The 17,054-nt window shown below is 40.3% G+C and overlaps 1 protein-coding gene across 8 annotated transcripts in view; it reads left to right on the top strand.

Moving 5' to 3' along the window:
* The window catches only part of DCLK2 (doublecortin like kinase 2), a 177,111-nt gene that overhangs the window by 131,623 nt on the left and 28,434 nt on the right, over positions 1-17,054 (top strand). For 4 of the 8 annotated variants that reach the window (XR_001717226.4, XM_001150899.7, XM_016952348.4 and 1 more), the window contains 3 exons: positions 9,331-9,406; positions 10,310-10,418; positions 13,127-13,184. Coding sequence is in view for 6 of the 8 variants with exons in the window: in XM_001150899.7 (XP_001150899.3) it covers positions 9,331-9,406; positions 10,310-10,418; positions 13,127-13,184 (243 nt within the window). In the remaining 2 variants the exon portion in view is untranslated. Of the gene's footprint in view, positions 1-9,330; positions 9,407-10,309; positions 10,419-13,126; positions 13,185-17,054 lie in introns of those variants that run through there. The other 4 variants (XR_010156355.1, XM_016952349.4, XM_016952347.4 and 1 more) reach the window with 2 other exon arrangements.

Below are 17,054 nucleotides of genomic sequence, written 5' to 3' on the forward strand. Positions count from 1 at the left end.
GACCTAGCCTTGGAAGCCAGACCCCATCTCTTCCATAATATCTTGGTGGTCACACACCAGCCCAACTCAGCATGGGGAGAGACATCACAAGGGCATGAGAAATGGGAGGTGGGGCTCACGAGGGCTATTGTGGAGTCTGGCAGTCACATCAGCCTTCTCTCCATTTTCGTCTCTTTATCAGCCACTCAAAATTTCTGCCCTGGGCTGGTCTGGCTTCCTCATCCTGTCCTTTCCAACCTTCCTGTCCATCCTCTTTTTTGAGGGCTGCCAGAGTCTCACCCCATCAATTTTATTGCTTTGTTCTCCTTCCAGTCCTTTTGTTCGTCAGACTGATGACTCCCTACTCATTCTTTTTCCTTCTCTTCAAATCCTAGAATCCCACTCCTGCGGACCTCATTTGCTTCTTTTAATGCTCGTCTTCCTGATTCTCCATTTTTCTGCTTGACCCCAACCTATGATCTTCTGTTCCCTCTGTGCAAGTTCCTCAGAGTCTCTTCAATCTAGCTGATAACTTTTCCCATAGGAATATTTGCTATGCTTAAATCACAGCATTTTCTTTGGGACAGATAGGCAATAAAGAGTAGTAAATGTGTCATCAGCTGCCAGATGGATGAAGAAAGCATTTCCCTGAACTTTAATTCATCATTCATGTTCCAGTTTAAGACTTTTAAGGCAATAGTAACTTCAGGCTTCACAGTCACAGCACATCTGTGGACACTGAGGGATAAAATGTTTTGTGTTTTGATGCTGAAGTGTATGCCTGGAGGCTGTCTGCTGTGAGCATTCTTGCCGGTTGAAAGAAGGAAGAAAAAAGTACATTTGGAACATTATCCAACATCTTGAGATTATGAACTGTCTGATGTGCTGATATTTTATCTGATGATGTCTCCTGGGTCTGCTGGTGGTGAAAGATTTTCCAGATTTGTGAAGTGTGATGAAAGGGCTGGTAGTATCTCATCCTGACTGGCAGAGCTAAAATGTAACTCTTCGACCTTCTGAACTTGAACACTTCTTTTCGAAGCTGTGAAATGTAAATCCACAGTAGCTGCTGACCTTAGACATTTTTGCTTTTCCCTGGAGCTTTGGCTTTTCTTTTGTAATTAAGACTAGTTGATAACCTTCAATACTAAGAAACTGACCACTTCTCATTACCCCAGAGATGGATGGTGACTTCATCTTTCCATATAATTGATTTTGTAGAACAAAAACCAAAAGAGGGGCTAAGCAGTTTTGAAGTGCCCTAACAAAATAAGTCATAATGCATCTCACACTTTGAGGACAGTGATTTGCACATTGTAGTTGCTCAGTCAAATCTGGTGCACTTGGGAAGTAAATGACTCACCTGGGCTGAAGCCCATCTTTCTGAGGATGCAGGGAGGGTTTACCAAGTAAATCAGTGTATAAATAGGATCAATTGTAAGAATTTCATTTGAATACAACTGGCATATGTGTTAAACTTAAATGCCCCATTATTCATGAAAGTGGGCCCAGAAATTCTTCTTGGTAGTGCATTATAGGTAACTGTATGGAGTTAAAGACTTAGAGATTGTCATTGTGGCTGCTTGTAGTAGCCTCCATAGTTATAACAGAAGAGGCAGACACCTCTCTCATCACCCTGGCATCCTAGAAATCAGTGAAACCTCACAGTGAAAGCATGCAGGTATTTTTAGCAAGTAGGCATGGTCACACCACCTGTCTGTTGGTCACAATCCAGTAAGCCAACACCTTACTCGAAAGGCTTACTCAGAGGGGTGCGATGAGATTCTCTGCTGGTTTTGGCAGGCCATGTAGTCAACTGTGGTGGTATCTGTATTTGGAAGAACAGGAAAGCAGAAGTTGGGCTCCATGCTGCCCCTTTGATAGACTGTAGAGCTGGCTGTTGTTTTAAACCATATTCATGTTCAGGCAGTGGATTCTATTTAACACTGTTAACCAACCACAAGTCTTAAGTGCCACTGTTTTTGCCAAACGAAACCAAATCTAAGCATGCAGGCTGTGTTACCACCCTCTGGGTGCTGATTCCGATTGTTTTCATATCTCATTACTCATACTGAAGTATTTCAAATTATCAGAAATCCAATATGAAACTAATAAAGGTTTCTGTTCTTGAATACATTCCTAATTCAGCATTTATAATACTTTACACTGGATTTTATTCTAGTTAGTGGAAACAATGTTCCTAATGTTGAAAAAACCCACAAAAATGCCAATGATGCAAATCTATTTACAAGTACTGTCTAGTGTATTTTTTAAAAAAAAATTCAGTAAACTTCAGAAGTTACCTTTTTAAAGAAAAAATTTATCTTAAATTCTATTTGAGGAAAGGCTGTGAATTTATCAATTTGTGTATCATATGACTGAATTACAGGAATGTTACTATAGTTATATAATCATAAAACATGTTCTAGATATACCATAGTGTGTATTTTGATCAGCAAGTCTAGAATTAGGTGACTTCCTTTAGTTGGTTCAATAGCCTTGCAGGACTTTTCTCATAAACTTAGAGGATAGGACAGTGTGAGAATCGCCAAGAAGCTCTTGGGCTCTGGAGTCAGGCCTGGGTTTGGATTCTGATTCCACATTTGCTGTGGTGATGGGCAAGTTATATAACCTCTCTAAGCTCTGATTTCTTCACAGGTCAATGGAGATGATGACCATACCTAACTCATTCAATGCAAAATACTCACTTCATGACTTGGTACAAAGTAGGATTCAGTAAACCATGTGGGTGTCCTCTTTCCTTTTCTTACAAAGACAAGGTTGTTTGGCTATAGATGACTTGCAGTGGTTAGAGTGACAGAGTGAACTTACACAGATTATGATAGCTGAACAGTTAATTAAAATTGCTGCCAGAAACTTCATCCACAGATGTTCTCAACCTTGGCTGCATGTTGGATCATCTGCAGAGCTTTTAAAAAATCCTGATACCTGAGATTCTTTAATCAACTTGGGATTCAGATTGACAATAGAATTTTTGAAATCTTCCTATGTGATTCTAAGATGTGAGGAAAGAATGGCTGCTTTATAGCAACAACCATACCCTGAAGGTTTTTCTGTTTTAGAGTTTAAAAGTGCAAGAATTATCTTGGAGGAAAAGCTTTCCTAAGAAAGTTCTTGCTCACCAGGAGTTTGCCTGCTGGCCAAATTCAGCCAATCACCTGTTTTTCTGAATAAATGTTATTGGAACATATCCATGCTCATCTGTTCATATATGGCCGTTTTCATACTCCAGCAGCAGAGCCAAAGAGTTGCCACAAAGAACCTGTGACCCATGAAGCCTAAAATATTACTTCCTGGTCTTTCATAGAAAATGTTTCTGACCTGCCGGGCATGATGGCTCACACCTGTAAACTCAGCACTTTGGGAGGCCGAGGCAGGTGGATCACTTGGGGTCAAGAGTTCAAGACCAGCCTGGCCAACATGATGAAACCCCATCTCTACTAAAAATACAAAAATTAGCCAGGCGTGGTGGCACACGCCTGTAATCCCAGCTACTCGGGAGGCCAAGGCATGAGAATCACTTGCACCCGGGAGGCAGAGGTTGCAGTGAGCAGAGATCGTGCCACTGCACTCCACCCTGGGTGACAGAGTGTCTCAAAAAAAAAAAAAAAGAAGAAAATGTTTCTGACTTGACACTTATAGTAGACCATTTACCACTTGAATTGTGATGCCATTTTCCAAAATGCATTCAAGAAAGTCAACTCACTACAGACAAACATTTCCTAGATTCTGTTCAAGTTTGTCTTTTTATTTAAAAAAATGAAATATTAGGGAAAATCTTTCTCAAACCATGTTTTTATTCTGCTCTCACACCAAAAAAACAATAAGCACAGAAGAAGACTTTTGTGACCAAATGTGGGGGATGAGTTTCGTTCCACCACCAAGTGAGCAATCAGTTCTATAGCAGACACTAGGTGGGTGTCCTCCCAATTCAATTCTGATGCTATCTACCTGGAGATAGCGTCAGATCCCATAGGTTGAGGGCCCATTCCCCAAAACTACCCCCTCCTTCAGACACCAGTGGCAAGTCTGGGCCTCTGGAACTTGTGAATGACCAGCTTCAAGTTGGAGTTCCCATGACCCCTCTTTGGGTTTGATTAATTTGCATTTCACTGAACACTTCACTGTACTCAGGGAAGTGTTTACTAATTTATTATAAAGGATATTATGTTACAAAGGATACAGATGAAGATATGCATGGGGCGAGGTATGGGGGAAGGCATGCACAGCTTCCATGGCCTCCCTGGGCATGCCACCCTCCAGAAACCTCCACATACTCAGCTAGCCAGAAGCGTTCCTAACCCTGTCTTTTTGGATTTTTATGGAGGCTTCATTACATAGGCATGATTGACAACCCTGTAGAAATATGACTGGACAAAAAGGGGTATGATCTAAGCCCAGCAAAGCCGGTTTGTTCTGGTTTTTCTTAGCCTCTTTATAGAGCATTCCTTGCTTCAGGGTATGGGGCAGGACCTTCTCTGGAATGAGAGTCTTATGACTGCAGTCAGATTAGAGTCCTGCTTTAGGCAGGTGAAAGGAGGGCAGGAGAAGGTCAGAGAGATTGTTTTCTGAGGCCTAAAGCATCCCAACATTATAACAAGGGCTGTGGGAGTTAATGAGCCAGGAACATGGATGAAAACCAGTATAGCACAAGGGTAGCTAGCATTATACTCAAGTCAACAATAATATGCCATAATGCAGTAAGTAACCACTCTTGCTACTTTTTTTTGAGACTTGCCTATTTCAGAACAGAGAACAGTTTTAGTGTAGTACTTAACATTTCTCCTTAAACTTCAAATTTGTAGAAATTTTGGTAATCTGCTTATCAAAGAAGTTTACCATAGGACCCTCTGACATAACTCCCTGGCTAAAAACAGAAAACTGGAGTGTTGCTCTTCATCAGATGTCCTCCATCAGCCATGAATGCCTTTAAATGATGCTAGCAGTTGAGAGCACTGTAAAGCATCTTCTGCTCTGTTTTCAAGTCTTTTTAAAAAAGTTCTCAGCAGCTGGGTGCAGCGGCTCATGCCTGTAATCCCAGCACTTTGGGAGGCCAAGGCAGGGGATCTCTTGAGGTCAGGAGTTCGAGACCAGCCTGGCCAAAATGGTGAAACCCCGTCTCTACCAAAAATTTAAAAAATTAGTCGGGCGTGGTGGCGGGTGCTTGTAATCTCAGCTACCCGGGAGGCTGAGGCAAGAGAATCGCTTGAACCCGGGAGGCGGAGGTTGCAGTGAGCTGAGATTGTGCTGCTACACTCCAGCCTGGGTGACAAAGTGAGACTCTGTCTCAAAAAAAAAAAGTTCTTAGCAGAAGAGGATTCTTGCACATTTCCCTTCCTTGCTTATTCATAAAAATGGAGCCACTGCTGCCAGAGAAGTGACGAGGTGGTGCAGGGGCACCAGATCCCAGAGAAGACACTCAGCAATATCTTCAAGGTTCTCTTCTGTCACTTTCCCTCCTTGGCCAAGCAGAATCAGGACCTCATTAGGAAATATATCCCCCGCCCCCTTGCCACTGTCAAACACAATGCTGTCTTTCTGAACCAGTTGGCAATTATGAATGGCATCCTGAAAAACCGTAAATGCTGCCATCCATTATGCTTTGTTGAGGAGGACCCTACTAGCATACAGCATCTAGGCACTTTCTTTGTGCTGTCTCAGCATCATAGTTGCTGATGGAAGCGGAATGCTCATTAGCATTTTAAGAGATTTTAATAGAAATTGTAAGTTTGACAATAGAAATGGGACGGGTTTAATCTTGAATGCCATATTTGATCTCTCTGGTACTAATTCAATTCTTGCTTCAGTAAGAGAGTAATTCATTTACAGGAGACAAGGGAATATACACATTTTGCAAAGGAAATGATGAGAATTTTGCAAAGTCACAGCTTTATTTCTTGTATTTTCATTGCTCTTTGTCTGCATGTCTCTCAGGGCACTGGGAATGCTTTGCCTTATATTTAACAATAGATGCTTCACAGTTGCCAGTGATCTGTCCAGAGATCTTACTGAATGCTCAGCTTTTCTTCTACCTCTGGAAAGCCAAGCTTCGTTAGTGGGAGGTCCTATGAACTGAATCACTAGCTGAGCGATTCAAACACAAGCTCAGATTTGTGCTGTAGCAAAATGGCTCCCTCTCACGGCTCTTCAGAGTCATTTGTAACCATCAGCACCTATCCTGAAATGCAGAGGTTTCACTGAAGGTATTAAGCTTAGGTGCACCTATCCCTCCTCATAAGGTTGTAAACATCTGAGCAGTAATAATGATGTGTCTTCATCTTCTTATCCCTTAAAACAGCACAAGTCATTGCTGTAGATTTTACTGAGGAGTGAAGAGGGAGAAAGAAAATTGTCTCTGTGTCTAATTATGTTTCTCTGTTCAGCTGCACTATAATAAAATTATCCTCTTTATTTTTTCATGCTTTTTTCTTCTCTTTAGGAAAGGCTTATTTTCAAATAAAGAAACATATTTGGTTAAGTAATTGGATAAGTCATCCCTGTTAATGCTACATAATTGTTTGTTTTAATGCTTAAGGCTTAACACCTTTTAAAAAATATTAATTTGACAGCTTTGAAAAAATGTCCTTGCCCTTATTGTTTGCTAAGAAGCTGCATTTCCTGGTGTTTAGTGGAGCCTTTGTTAGGTACAGTTGAAAGTGGCCCTTCGCTTGGCCCCATGCCATGCTCGCTGTTGCTCGCTCTCACTCTCTCTGTCTCCTCCCCCGCCGCCCCCCACAACGAGGCCCCCTGTTCCTTCTGAGGCTCAAGGCTTCAGCCCAGGTGCCACTCTCTTTTAGTCACTGGAGACCAGGCTTCCATCACTTGTCCTGTTTCCTGGTCTCTTTCCCTGCTCCATGTCACCCGCAAATCCCAACATATGCCAGGTTTGTAATTGCTGAGCTATATAGGGGATCAGGGTAGGGTGGGAGTGAAGGTTTAATCAAATAAACATTGGGAAAATTACAATGGTTCACAGGAGCTCAACTGATAAACACTTCAATTAGTTACTGATCCACATGAAAATGTACATTGAAGTAGAAATGCCTGTGTTTCAACCCCTCCTGATGTGATGAGTGTCCTTCACTCAGACAACACATCAGCTTGCAGTAAACCAGTGCTTACCCAAATTAGCTCAAGAAAGGGACTTGTTGTAGGACCATTACCTGCTTCCAGGACAGATGAACAAGCAGGCTTCATGGAGAGCAGGGACCCAGGTACAGGTCTTAGGACCTCAGCTGTGAGTGTGGGGACCTGCACTCTGCTCAAAGTCCTGAGGCCTAAGTGCTGGGAGAGGCGGTGGTTCCTGCCCAGTGACCATGCCTGACCCAGATGCCTGTGGCCTGACCATGTGGGGCTGCGTTGCCCTGGGCTGTGAGATTTAAGACATGTGAGTCCACTGGTCACTGTCCACCATGCTTCCTGAGCATTGATTTTCCACCTCCCCTGTTACTTTATTCTGGGGCAGGCAGTGATTAGCAGAGATCTTTTTATCTTCTGAGATACAACTTTCCAGAAAAATCATGTTCATATTTTTATTCCTATTAAGAATTTGGCTGGCCAGGCCAAATGGTGGTGCACGCCTGTAATCCCAGCACTTTGGGAGGCTGAGGCAGGCAGATGGCTTAAGCCCAGGAGTTCGAGACCAGCCTGGGAAACACAGTGAGACCCTGTCTCTACGAAAAATGCAAAAATTAGCTGGGTGTGATGGCGTATACCTGTAGTCCCAGCTACTTGGGAGACTGAGGTGGGAGGATCTCTTGAGCCTGGGAGGTGGAGGTTGCAGTGAGCCAAGATTGCATCACTGCACTCCGGCCTGGGCAACAGAATGAGACCCTGTCTTTTATTTAGCAAAAGGTCTCTTATGGCCATTTACATTCAACAGTTCACAAACATTCTTTTTTTTTTTTTTTTTTGAGACGGAGTTTCGCTCTTGTTGCCTATGTTGGAGCACAGTGGCACGATCTCAGCTCACTGCAACCTCCACCTCCCAGTTCAAGAGATTCTTATGCCTCCCAAGTAGCTGGGATTACAGTCATGTGTCACCACGCCTGGGCGATTTTGTATTTTCAGTAGAGACGGGGTCTCACCATGTTGGTCAGGCTGGTCTCAAACTCTTCACCTCAGGTGATCCACCCGTCATGGCCTCCCAAAGTGCTGGGATTATAGGTGTGCACCACTGCACCAAGCCCACATTCTTAATCACTCATTTCAAGGTTCTGTGCTAGATGATTAAAGAAAAGGCACTGATAAACTAATATTGAGTTAGTGTTACGTGTCAGAGACAACGTGATTTTACAGGGATAAGCTAATTTTTATTCTCTAGCAAATCTTTGAGTTGGGCACTGTTACTACCTCCATTTTCAGGGGAGAAAATGAAGACTTGGAAAGTTTAAGTAACTTTTGAAAGATAAAAGCAAATTGAATTATTGTAAGTATAAAACGCATCAGAACAAGTGGTGGGAAACACATTAGACAAGTAGGTAGGGGGACAGATCATGGCCCGAATGCCACGCTGAAGATTTTGGAGTTATTATGTTGGTAACAAAGACACACTGGGGTTTTTGAATCCTGGAGGTGATATCCCAGCTACTCTTAGGAAAAATTTCTCTGGCAATACTATGTGGAATGGGAGAGACTGAGAGTAACTAAAGAGGCCTTTGATGCAATGCCAAGTGAAGCCGGAGAAGGACTTGGACCAGGGTGGTGGCCGTGGGTGGGGAATGGAATAGAGAATGGTATGATTTTCTTTTAGGCTTTCCTTTTATGTCCCTTCTCTGGACCTTGTTTTTAAACACTGTAGCTTTTTAAACATTCTGCCATAGAGTGCTGTCGATTTGGAGTTGCCTTCAACTTTAGCAGCTGAAAATTAAACAGAACAACAAAAAAATTAAATTTTGAAAAATTGCAGTTGTCCATCAGTTGTCATTTATCATGAGGAAATAAAATGATTAAACTCCTAGGAGTCACATGGTTAGCCTGGAGCCATTAGAATTATCTATAGTTCTAAGCCTTATTGTGCCACTAATAACTATCTTATCCAGCTGTCATGCCATAGAGTCTTTTAATTCCTTTTATGGAAGTAAAAAATAACATAATTTCAAAAAAAGGTAACTGATGATTTTTCTTATGTCTAATCTGAATGAAATATCTAAGGAAGAAATGCACTGATGTGATGTGCATAAGGAGAGAGGTGAGATGAGAAGAAAGGGAACGCCTCCTCGGTTTCTGTGACACATTTTTACATTCTGTAAGCATTTTCTGTGTCAACGGATTAGTTAGCTAAGGATTTGTAAATTATCCTGATAAATAATGGTCATTCTCCTCTTTCAGCAGATTTCTGCTCATGGCAGATCTTCTTCCAATGTAAACGGTGGACCTGAGCTTGACCGTTGCATAAGTCCTGAAGGTAGTTCTCAATCTGATCATTACTTTGATAAAGGAAATCATGCATGGGGACTTGGTGCTCACCTAAAACTCACTTGTGCTAAATTACGATCTTCCTGAAGAGGGATGTGATCACATCACCTGTCAGCCCCTTTGGCCTTAGTAAGAGGCGGGGATGGGGGTTACTTCAAGATAAAGAAAAATCTCATTGTCATTAACTAGGTTATTGAAGCTTCAGATTTTAGACTTGGGCTTCTTTTATTTTTGTGGTGATCTGATCACAACTTCTAAATATATTTCCTTTCTCTCAATTAGATAACAAAACTGTGTTTTCTTGATTTGGTGTCTTCTGTGTGCTGGACACTGGGACATGTAGTGAGAAGTGGGCAGATCTTAACCCTTCCCCCACATACCTTTTTGAGAAAGCTTTGAGCCAGGAATTAGCCTTAACAAGGCATCTATCTTATCTGGGTAGAATTTTCTCTACTAGAAAATCTTGAAGAGAAATCTTGGACATTTTGAAGATTAAATTCCCACCACCATCCTCTTCTCCTTTCTTTGTTTTTTTTTTTTTTTTTTTCTTTTTCTATCATCTTATATCCCCTGCCCCTTTCTTGAACATCGACAAAAAAGTTTGGATAAGTTTTAGTGAAATATCCTTTTTACCTAAGGCAAATCACTTATTTCACCTGATATCTCAGGGATTTGTTAGGTTTATTGATTATAGGTTTCTGATTTCAACCAACGAAGTCAAAAGGAAATTGGTGATTCAGGTGTTCTATTCAGGAAATGTGTGCAGATATTTTATTTAGTTTCACCATAGATTTAGAAATAAATGCATCGCAGTTTACTATTTTACAAATATGTAGGAATCTGTATAAAATGCTGATGTTTTCTTTAGAATTTGCATTTATCCTTTTTGCAGGTGTGAATGGAAACAGATGCTCTGAATCATCAACTCTTCTTGAGAAATACAAAATTGGAAAGGTCATTGGTGATGGCAATTTTGCAGTAGTCAAAGAGTGTATAGACAGGTGAGTGGACAGTGAGGATAATTAATGAATAATGAAAATGATAAATAATGAAAACTGTATCATCTACAGATACAGTTTTCCTTGGAGTTTATTCTTAATTTTAAAAAGGCCCTTCTGGAAAGTCTCTTTCATTTTCCCTGAGTCTGCCCTTGGGACCAGCCATTTCTTTCCTTTTGTTATTTATTTATTTATTTATTTATTTATTTATTTAAAAAAAAGGCAGGATCTCACTCTGTTACCCAGGCTAGAGTGCAGTGGCACCATCATAGTTCACTGCAGCCTCAATCTCCAGGGTGCCAGTGATTCTCCCACCTCAGCCTCCCAGCTAATTTTAAAATTTTTAATAGAGACAGGGTCTTGCTTTGTTGCCAGGCTGGTCCTAGGCTCCTTGCTTCAAACAGTCCTCCTGTCTTGGCCTACTGAAGTGCTGGAATTACAGGCATGAGTGACTGTATCCAGCAGGGATCAGCCATTTTGCATGCCCACAGGAAAAAAATATTATGTATATACATAGAGTATAAAACTGTTTTATGTGCATTTGGGATGAGATATATATAAGGTCTCATCATGAGCCAGAGAGGAATGAGAAGAATAAGTCATTTTTAAGAACATCTCCTATATTTACTGGTGTCAGGCATTGTTCTCAGTCTGTACTTGTATTAAATCGCTTAATCCCTACAGCAATCCTCCCTCTCAGTTAATACTTAATGGAATATTCCAGTAGTTCAGGACATATGAGCTCTGACTCTGTTTAAGATCACAATCAGGCCAGGCCTGGTGGCTAGCTCACACCTGTAATCCCAGCACTTTGGGAGGCTGAGGTGTGTGGATTACATGAGGCCAGGAGTTCAAGACCAGCCCAGCCACCATGGTGAAACCCCATCTCTACAAAAAACAAGAAAAACAAAAAAAAAAAACAAAAAAAATTCCAGGTTGGGTGGCACACGCCTGAAGTCCCAGCTACTCGGGTGGCTGAGGCACGAGAATCACTTGAACCTGGAAGGCGGAGGTTGTGGTGAGCCGAGATCGTGCCATTGCACTTCAGCCTGGGCAACAGACCAAGATTGTGTCTCAAAAAAAAAAAAAAAAAATCACAATCAGCCTACTTTTGCCTATTCCAGATTTTTTATAAACAATATTCAAACCAGAAAAGACTCAGAGTCTTGGTTCAGATTAGAGTCTTGGTGTTTATAGGCTGCTATCCTTCCCATTCTAAGTGATAATTTTTATCATTTCTGGAGATTTTTCCAGAAAGTTTTGGTAACTACAGTTTTTCTGTTTTGTTACATCTCCGGTGAAGCTTTAGTACTCCTTATATTGGTACACAAGATAATGCCTTGTTCTCTGAGTCCTTTTACCCAGCTCTTATACACAGACTGCCACCTAAGTAACAAAGTAAGCATCTAAAGTATGACTTTTAAAGACTAGTCAGAAATCTGAGGCAGGATTTAGTTTTTGTTATAGGGAGAACAATTTAAGGACAAGTGATTCTTCCAGGCCAGGCCTCATCAGTGTGTACTACAACCACCTGGCAAATCCAGCTGCGCTTGAGATAACAAGTGTATTCTATGAGTACTGTTGTGTTCTTTATTGAATGGTTTTTCTATACTCAAAGACATTTTTGGCATGTTAAAATTAAATTATTTTAAAGGTGATTAAAAATTAAATAATGGCTGGACACAGTGGCTCACGCCTGTAATCTCAGCACTTTGGGAGGCCGAGGCAGGAGAATCACCTGAGGTCAGGAGTTCAAGACCAGCCTGGCCAACATGGTGAAACCCATGTCTACTAAAAATACAAAAATTAGCCCAGTGGTGGTGGCAGGTGCCTGTAATCCCAGCTCCTTGGGAGGCTGAGGCAGGAGAATTGCTTGAACCTGGGAGGCGGAGGATGCAGTGAGCCGAGATTGCGCCATTGCACTCCAGCCTGGCTGACAGAGCGAGACTCTCTCTCAATAAATAAATAAATAAATAAATAAATAACATCAAGAATCTTATATCCATGTGAGTGATCTCTCTAGTGCCAGGAAAGAGCATTTAAAGATGTGACTAACTTGGTACCAGATCAGATCCTAGCTGAAGTTTTGGCTGAGAAATAATGAAAGTCAGGGGACTTCACTTTTGAATTATGGGCTAATATTGTTAATGGACTAATGTAAAAATATATTGATAATAAAATTTTCTGTTAATTTGGTTTTTTAAAACTTTATTCTGTCTCCTAAGAGAACTATTTTGAGATTTACATATAAAAAAACTATTTCCTGCCTCTCCCTGATGTAACAGAATTGAAATACTTTAAATATGAGTTTCTTAATATTATAGTTAATATTTATGAAAGAATATTTAATTAACATACAGTATGGCTTTGTTTTTGTTTTTAATTTTTTGGGTACCTTTGTCCCCTGACTCCACTAGATATTTTCTTTAATGCACAGAGGAAGAGCCAAGTTTTTGCTTCCTGGGTCTGTGCTGTAGAATACAACAGGAATGGACCAGGTGTGGTGGCTCACACCTGTAATCCCAACACTTTGGGAGCCTGAGACGGGAGGATCAGTTGAGCCCAGGAGTTCAAGACCAACCTGGGCAACATAATGAGACCTCATCTCTACAAAAAAAAAAAAAAAATTTTAAAGTATAAAAAAGAAAAAAAACAGGAATGATGGTATTTAATTTATGTCTTTAAATGGTCTTCCTCTGATTATTCCATAGGTCCACTGGAAAGGAGTTTGCCCTAAAGATTATAGACAAAGCCAAATGTTGTGGAAAGGTATAGTATGCATAACTCCTTTGTGAAAGAAACTGGAGTAACTTGGTGAGGTGTTTACTGTGATGAAGGAATTTAAGTGGGGACTTGACACAACTATCACAGCAGGAGTAGAGACCAGTAATAGTGGGAAAAACAGTTAAGTGGTTTTATTCCTGCTATTTTTCAGAAACTTTAATCCTAAAACAGTAAATTGATTTGATCTTGGTCCTAACTAGAAAACGTAGATTCTTTTCTCTGGGAGATACCTATTTTAACACCCAACAATACTCAAAAGGTGTGTCAAGAACTCTGAGGGACCTGGGACTTTACTTGCAAGCTAACAAAGCCTTCCAGCTTCATATAGGCCAGCAGAACACAAGATTTCTGAGTCAGAGACAAAAGGATTTGTTATTCCTGACACAGCAGGTAGCATGAGCTTCATGCTTGCATTGGTTCCCCTTAACTCCCAAGTCCCATGGCGGTGAGGCAGAGGGGCCCAGCTGGATGATTTACACACAGTGGGTTTATGTCATAGCTGGGGAACTCTGAGCTTAGGAAACCCTCAGTCTTAGGAGGAGGTGCTAGCAATGCTGCCCAATCTTTGCCTCAGAGGAGAATATTATTTTCATTATCCTGGTCAGGAAACACATCTGCCGTTTGCCCGTAAGGGAGACTCATCTTTGTCTTCCAAGGGTGTTTCCTGGACAAACATCCTTGGAAAGATAGTTTGGAACAGAAGCTGATGCATGATGAGCAGAAATGCTGTGAAGAATCATCTCCTCAATAAGATAAACTTTTTTCTTCTGTCCCACTCTCTAACTGGGGTTGGGAAAAGATCAACCAATAAAATGCTGCTGCAGTTACTGATACTTTAACTATGTTTGAAAAAATAAATATTCCATTGCAGCAATGACAAAGACCTTTTTAGATTCCATTGTGGTAACACATCAATTAAGAGAACAAGCTGTAGAGCGACATCGTTCAACACCAGAGCTACCAGTCACGTACAGCTACAAAGCACTTGAATGTAGCCAGTCTGGATTGAAATAGGCTGCTAAGTATAAAATACACACCAGATTTTGAAGACTTAGTACTAAAAAAAGAATGTGAAATACCTCATTAATATCTTTGTATATGATCACATGTTGAAATGAAAATATTTGGATATATTAAGTTATAATTTTAAAAACCTTGCTTTTTAATGTGGTTCTTGGTTAGAATTACGTATATGGATCATGGTGTATATTTATGCTGGACACTGCTGCTCTAGAGCCAGATTCTATAAAGTGTATTCCTGGCCCTGCCTCTTCTTGGAAAATTTATTTAACCCTTCTATTTCTTCCTTTAAAATGTGGTTATTATCGACACCTAGAACATAAGATTATTGTGAAAATTGGTTGAATTAAGCCATGGAAAACAGAGAAGTGCTAGTATATAATAAGAATTCAACACATGTTAACTGCTAACATTATTAATATGACAGAGGAGTTTAGAATTTATAATTAGCAGGATTTGATCTGATAGTTGTCATTTTATAGTTATGGAACTCCTAAACTGGTCTTCATTGGACTTCCACAAAATAGTGTATTTTTAACAGGAAATATAAAATATTCTGCTCAAATGGTTTAGAAAAATCTTCTCAGAACTCCAGAATGGAAAATCCAGGAGGCAAATTTGTCATTTTTTTTTTTTTTACCACACTGTGATAATTACTGAAGCATAGACTGCATAGACTGTGCAAAATGCCCCTTTTCCTTTGAATAAGGTTTTCTTTCGCTTAATTTTCTTTAAATAATTTGATGTGCTTTTACTTATTGTTCTAGCAATATTACTAATGTTTTTCACTGTAATAGCCTTTTCTCCATACGTGTAAGGGTTCTGCTTTCGATGTGGTGGTGTGCGATTTAAGCAGAACGTATCATAATTTGGTGAGCCAGGTTCTATAGAACTACATTAAAAATTTTTTCAAAACAATAAAAAAAAATAAAAAGGTGCTATGGTAAGGATATGGTTTACGTGATTAAAATTTAAACAGCTGTTTCCATGGTTGGAAAGAAAAGGTCTTTGTATGCAAAAAATTTACACTAAGGGCTGAGGCAAATGGATAAGTCAGTTCTAACATTTGAATCTTATTTTTTCTAGTCTCTGAATGTCATTCTATTTTTATAATGCATGATCAAATATTTTTCCACTTTTACATTTTGCTTATCTAAACAACTATTTCCTCATTAAGACTATACAAAATTATAATTTTAAAACTTGATTAGTTACAAATAAGTTGATTTTTCCCATTACATTTTATTTTTAGAAAAAAATTATATAGAGAATTTTTGTTAATTTGAGGGGGTGGTATTCAGTCACTGTTTTGGAGTGTTGGCCACCTCTGCTTTATACAGAAAATTAATAATGCTGAAAATAATATCTGCTATTTGTTAAAATGTATTATTTATCCAGGCTTGGATATATAGGAACTTTGCACATTACCTTTAATGACTTGCAAAACAGATGCGCCAGTTTTACAGATAAGGAAACAGACTCAGATTAAATAGCTTCCAAAAAAGTCACACAGAGACTGACCTGTGACTGGAATTTTGGGCTGTTTGGTTACACAGCCTGTACATTGGCTGATCTACTGTGTTCCCTCTCTAAGTTCAATTTATTCATTTCTTCAGGTAATACAAACTTGGGAAACATTCTTACTCTCTCTCGCCTTCTGTTTGTTCATCCTTAATATACACAGGCATTGTTAGATTCATGTATTCACCTAAATTTTGGTGCATATTCTGTCTGCAAGACACTGTGCTAAGAATAGGGTGATGTATAAATTAATACCAGTTCTGCAAAGAATGCTGGAGTTCAGGGGAAGCACGTGGGAGAGAAGTAGGTGACCAGTGAAGATGCTACAGAGGAAGAAGCATTTGGGCTGGAGCAGGAACAGTGGGTAGGGAGGGTTTCAGTAGGCAGCAATCAAAGAGCGGTCTACCAGGTGGTGAGAACAGTCTGAGCAAAGGCCCAGAGGACAGAAAGCACGTTGGGCCCTTCTAAGTAGGAGATTATTACAAGAGCTGCGTTGGGGCCAGATTTATAGAGGCTTTTGAGAATGCTATGGTATTTATAAATTTAAGAATTCTTCCAGTTCTAATATTCTCTTTCATGCTAAATAAATATCTATTGAATTCCCACAGTGTACAAAGCTCTGAGCTTTCTGTTCTGGTGCTTAGAAGTGGTCCTTCTTTGTCTTCCTACTGTATACAGTTTTGCATTCATCATCTACATGGGCCCAGGCAGGACATAAATCCAGAAGTGTATTTGGAAGTATTCGTTTCCCCAGGCTGTGGGAATAAATTACCACAAACTTGGTGGCTTAAAACACCCAAAAATTACTGTCTTCACAGTTCAGGAGGCTGAGAGTCCGAAATCCATGCTTCCTTTGGGGGTTTTGGGGAGAATCTGTTCCTTGCCTGCAAGCATCCAGTGACCAGCAGTATTCTTGGGTTGTGGTCATATCCCACCAGTCTCTGCCTCCGTCTTCACGCTGCCTTCTTCTCTGTCTGTGTGAAACTTCCCTGTGCTTCTCTAGGAACATTTGTAGTGACATTTAACCCTCTCCCCGCCACAATCCAGGGTTATCTCTCCACTGCAGAACCCTTCATCACATCTGCAGAACTCTTTTCCCAAGTAAGGTAATATTTGCAAGTTGCAGGGATTAGGACTTGATGTCTTTGTGTATCCATTATTCAGTCTGTTGCGTATATTTATCACAGAAATCACGTGGTGATTTGTACATTTTCTCTCTCTCACCACTTTCTCCTCAGCAGTGTGCTCTGAGCAACACAGATACCAGCTGTGAAGCCATTGTGGGCAGCACAGTGTGTGATGTGTCTACTCCTT

This window comes from Pan troglodytes, chromosome 3, assembly GCF_028858775.2.
Source record: "Pan troglodytes isolate AG18354 chromosome 3, NHGRI_mPanTro3-v2.0_pri, whole genome shotgun sequence".
Taxonomy (NCBI): Eukaryota; Metazoa; Chordata; class Mammalia; order Primates; family Hominidae; genus Pan; species Pan troglodytes.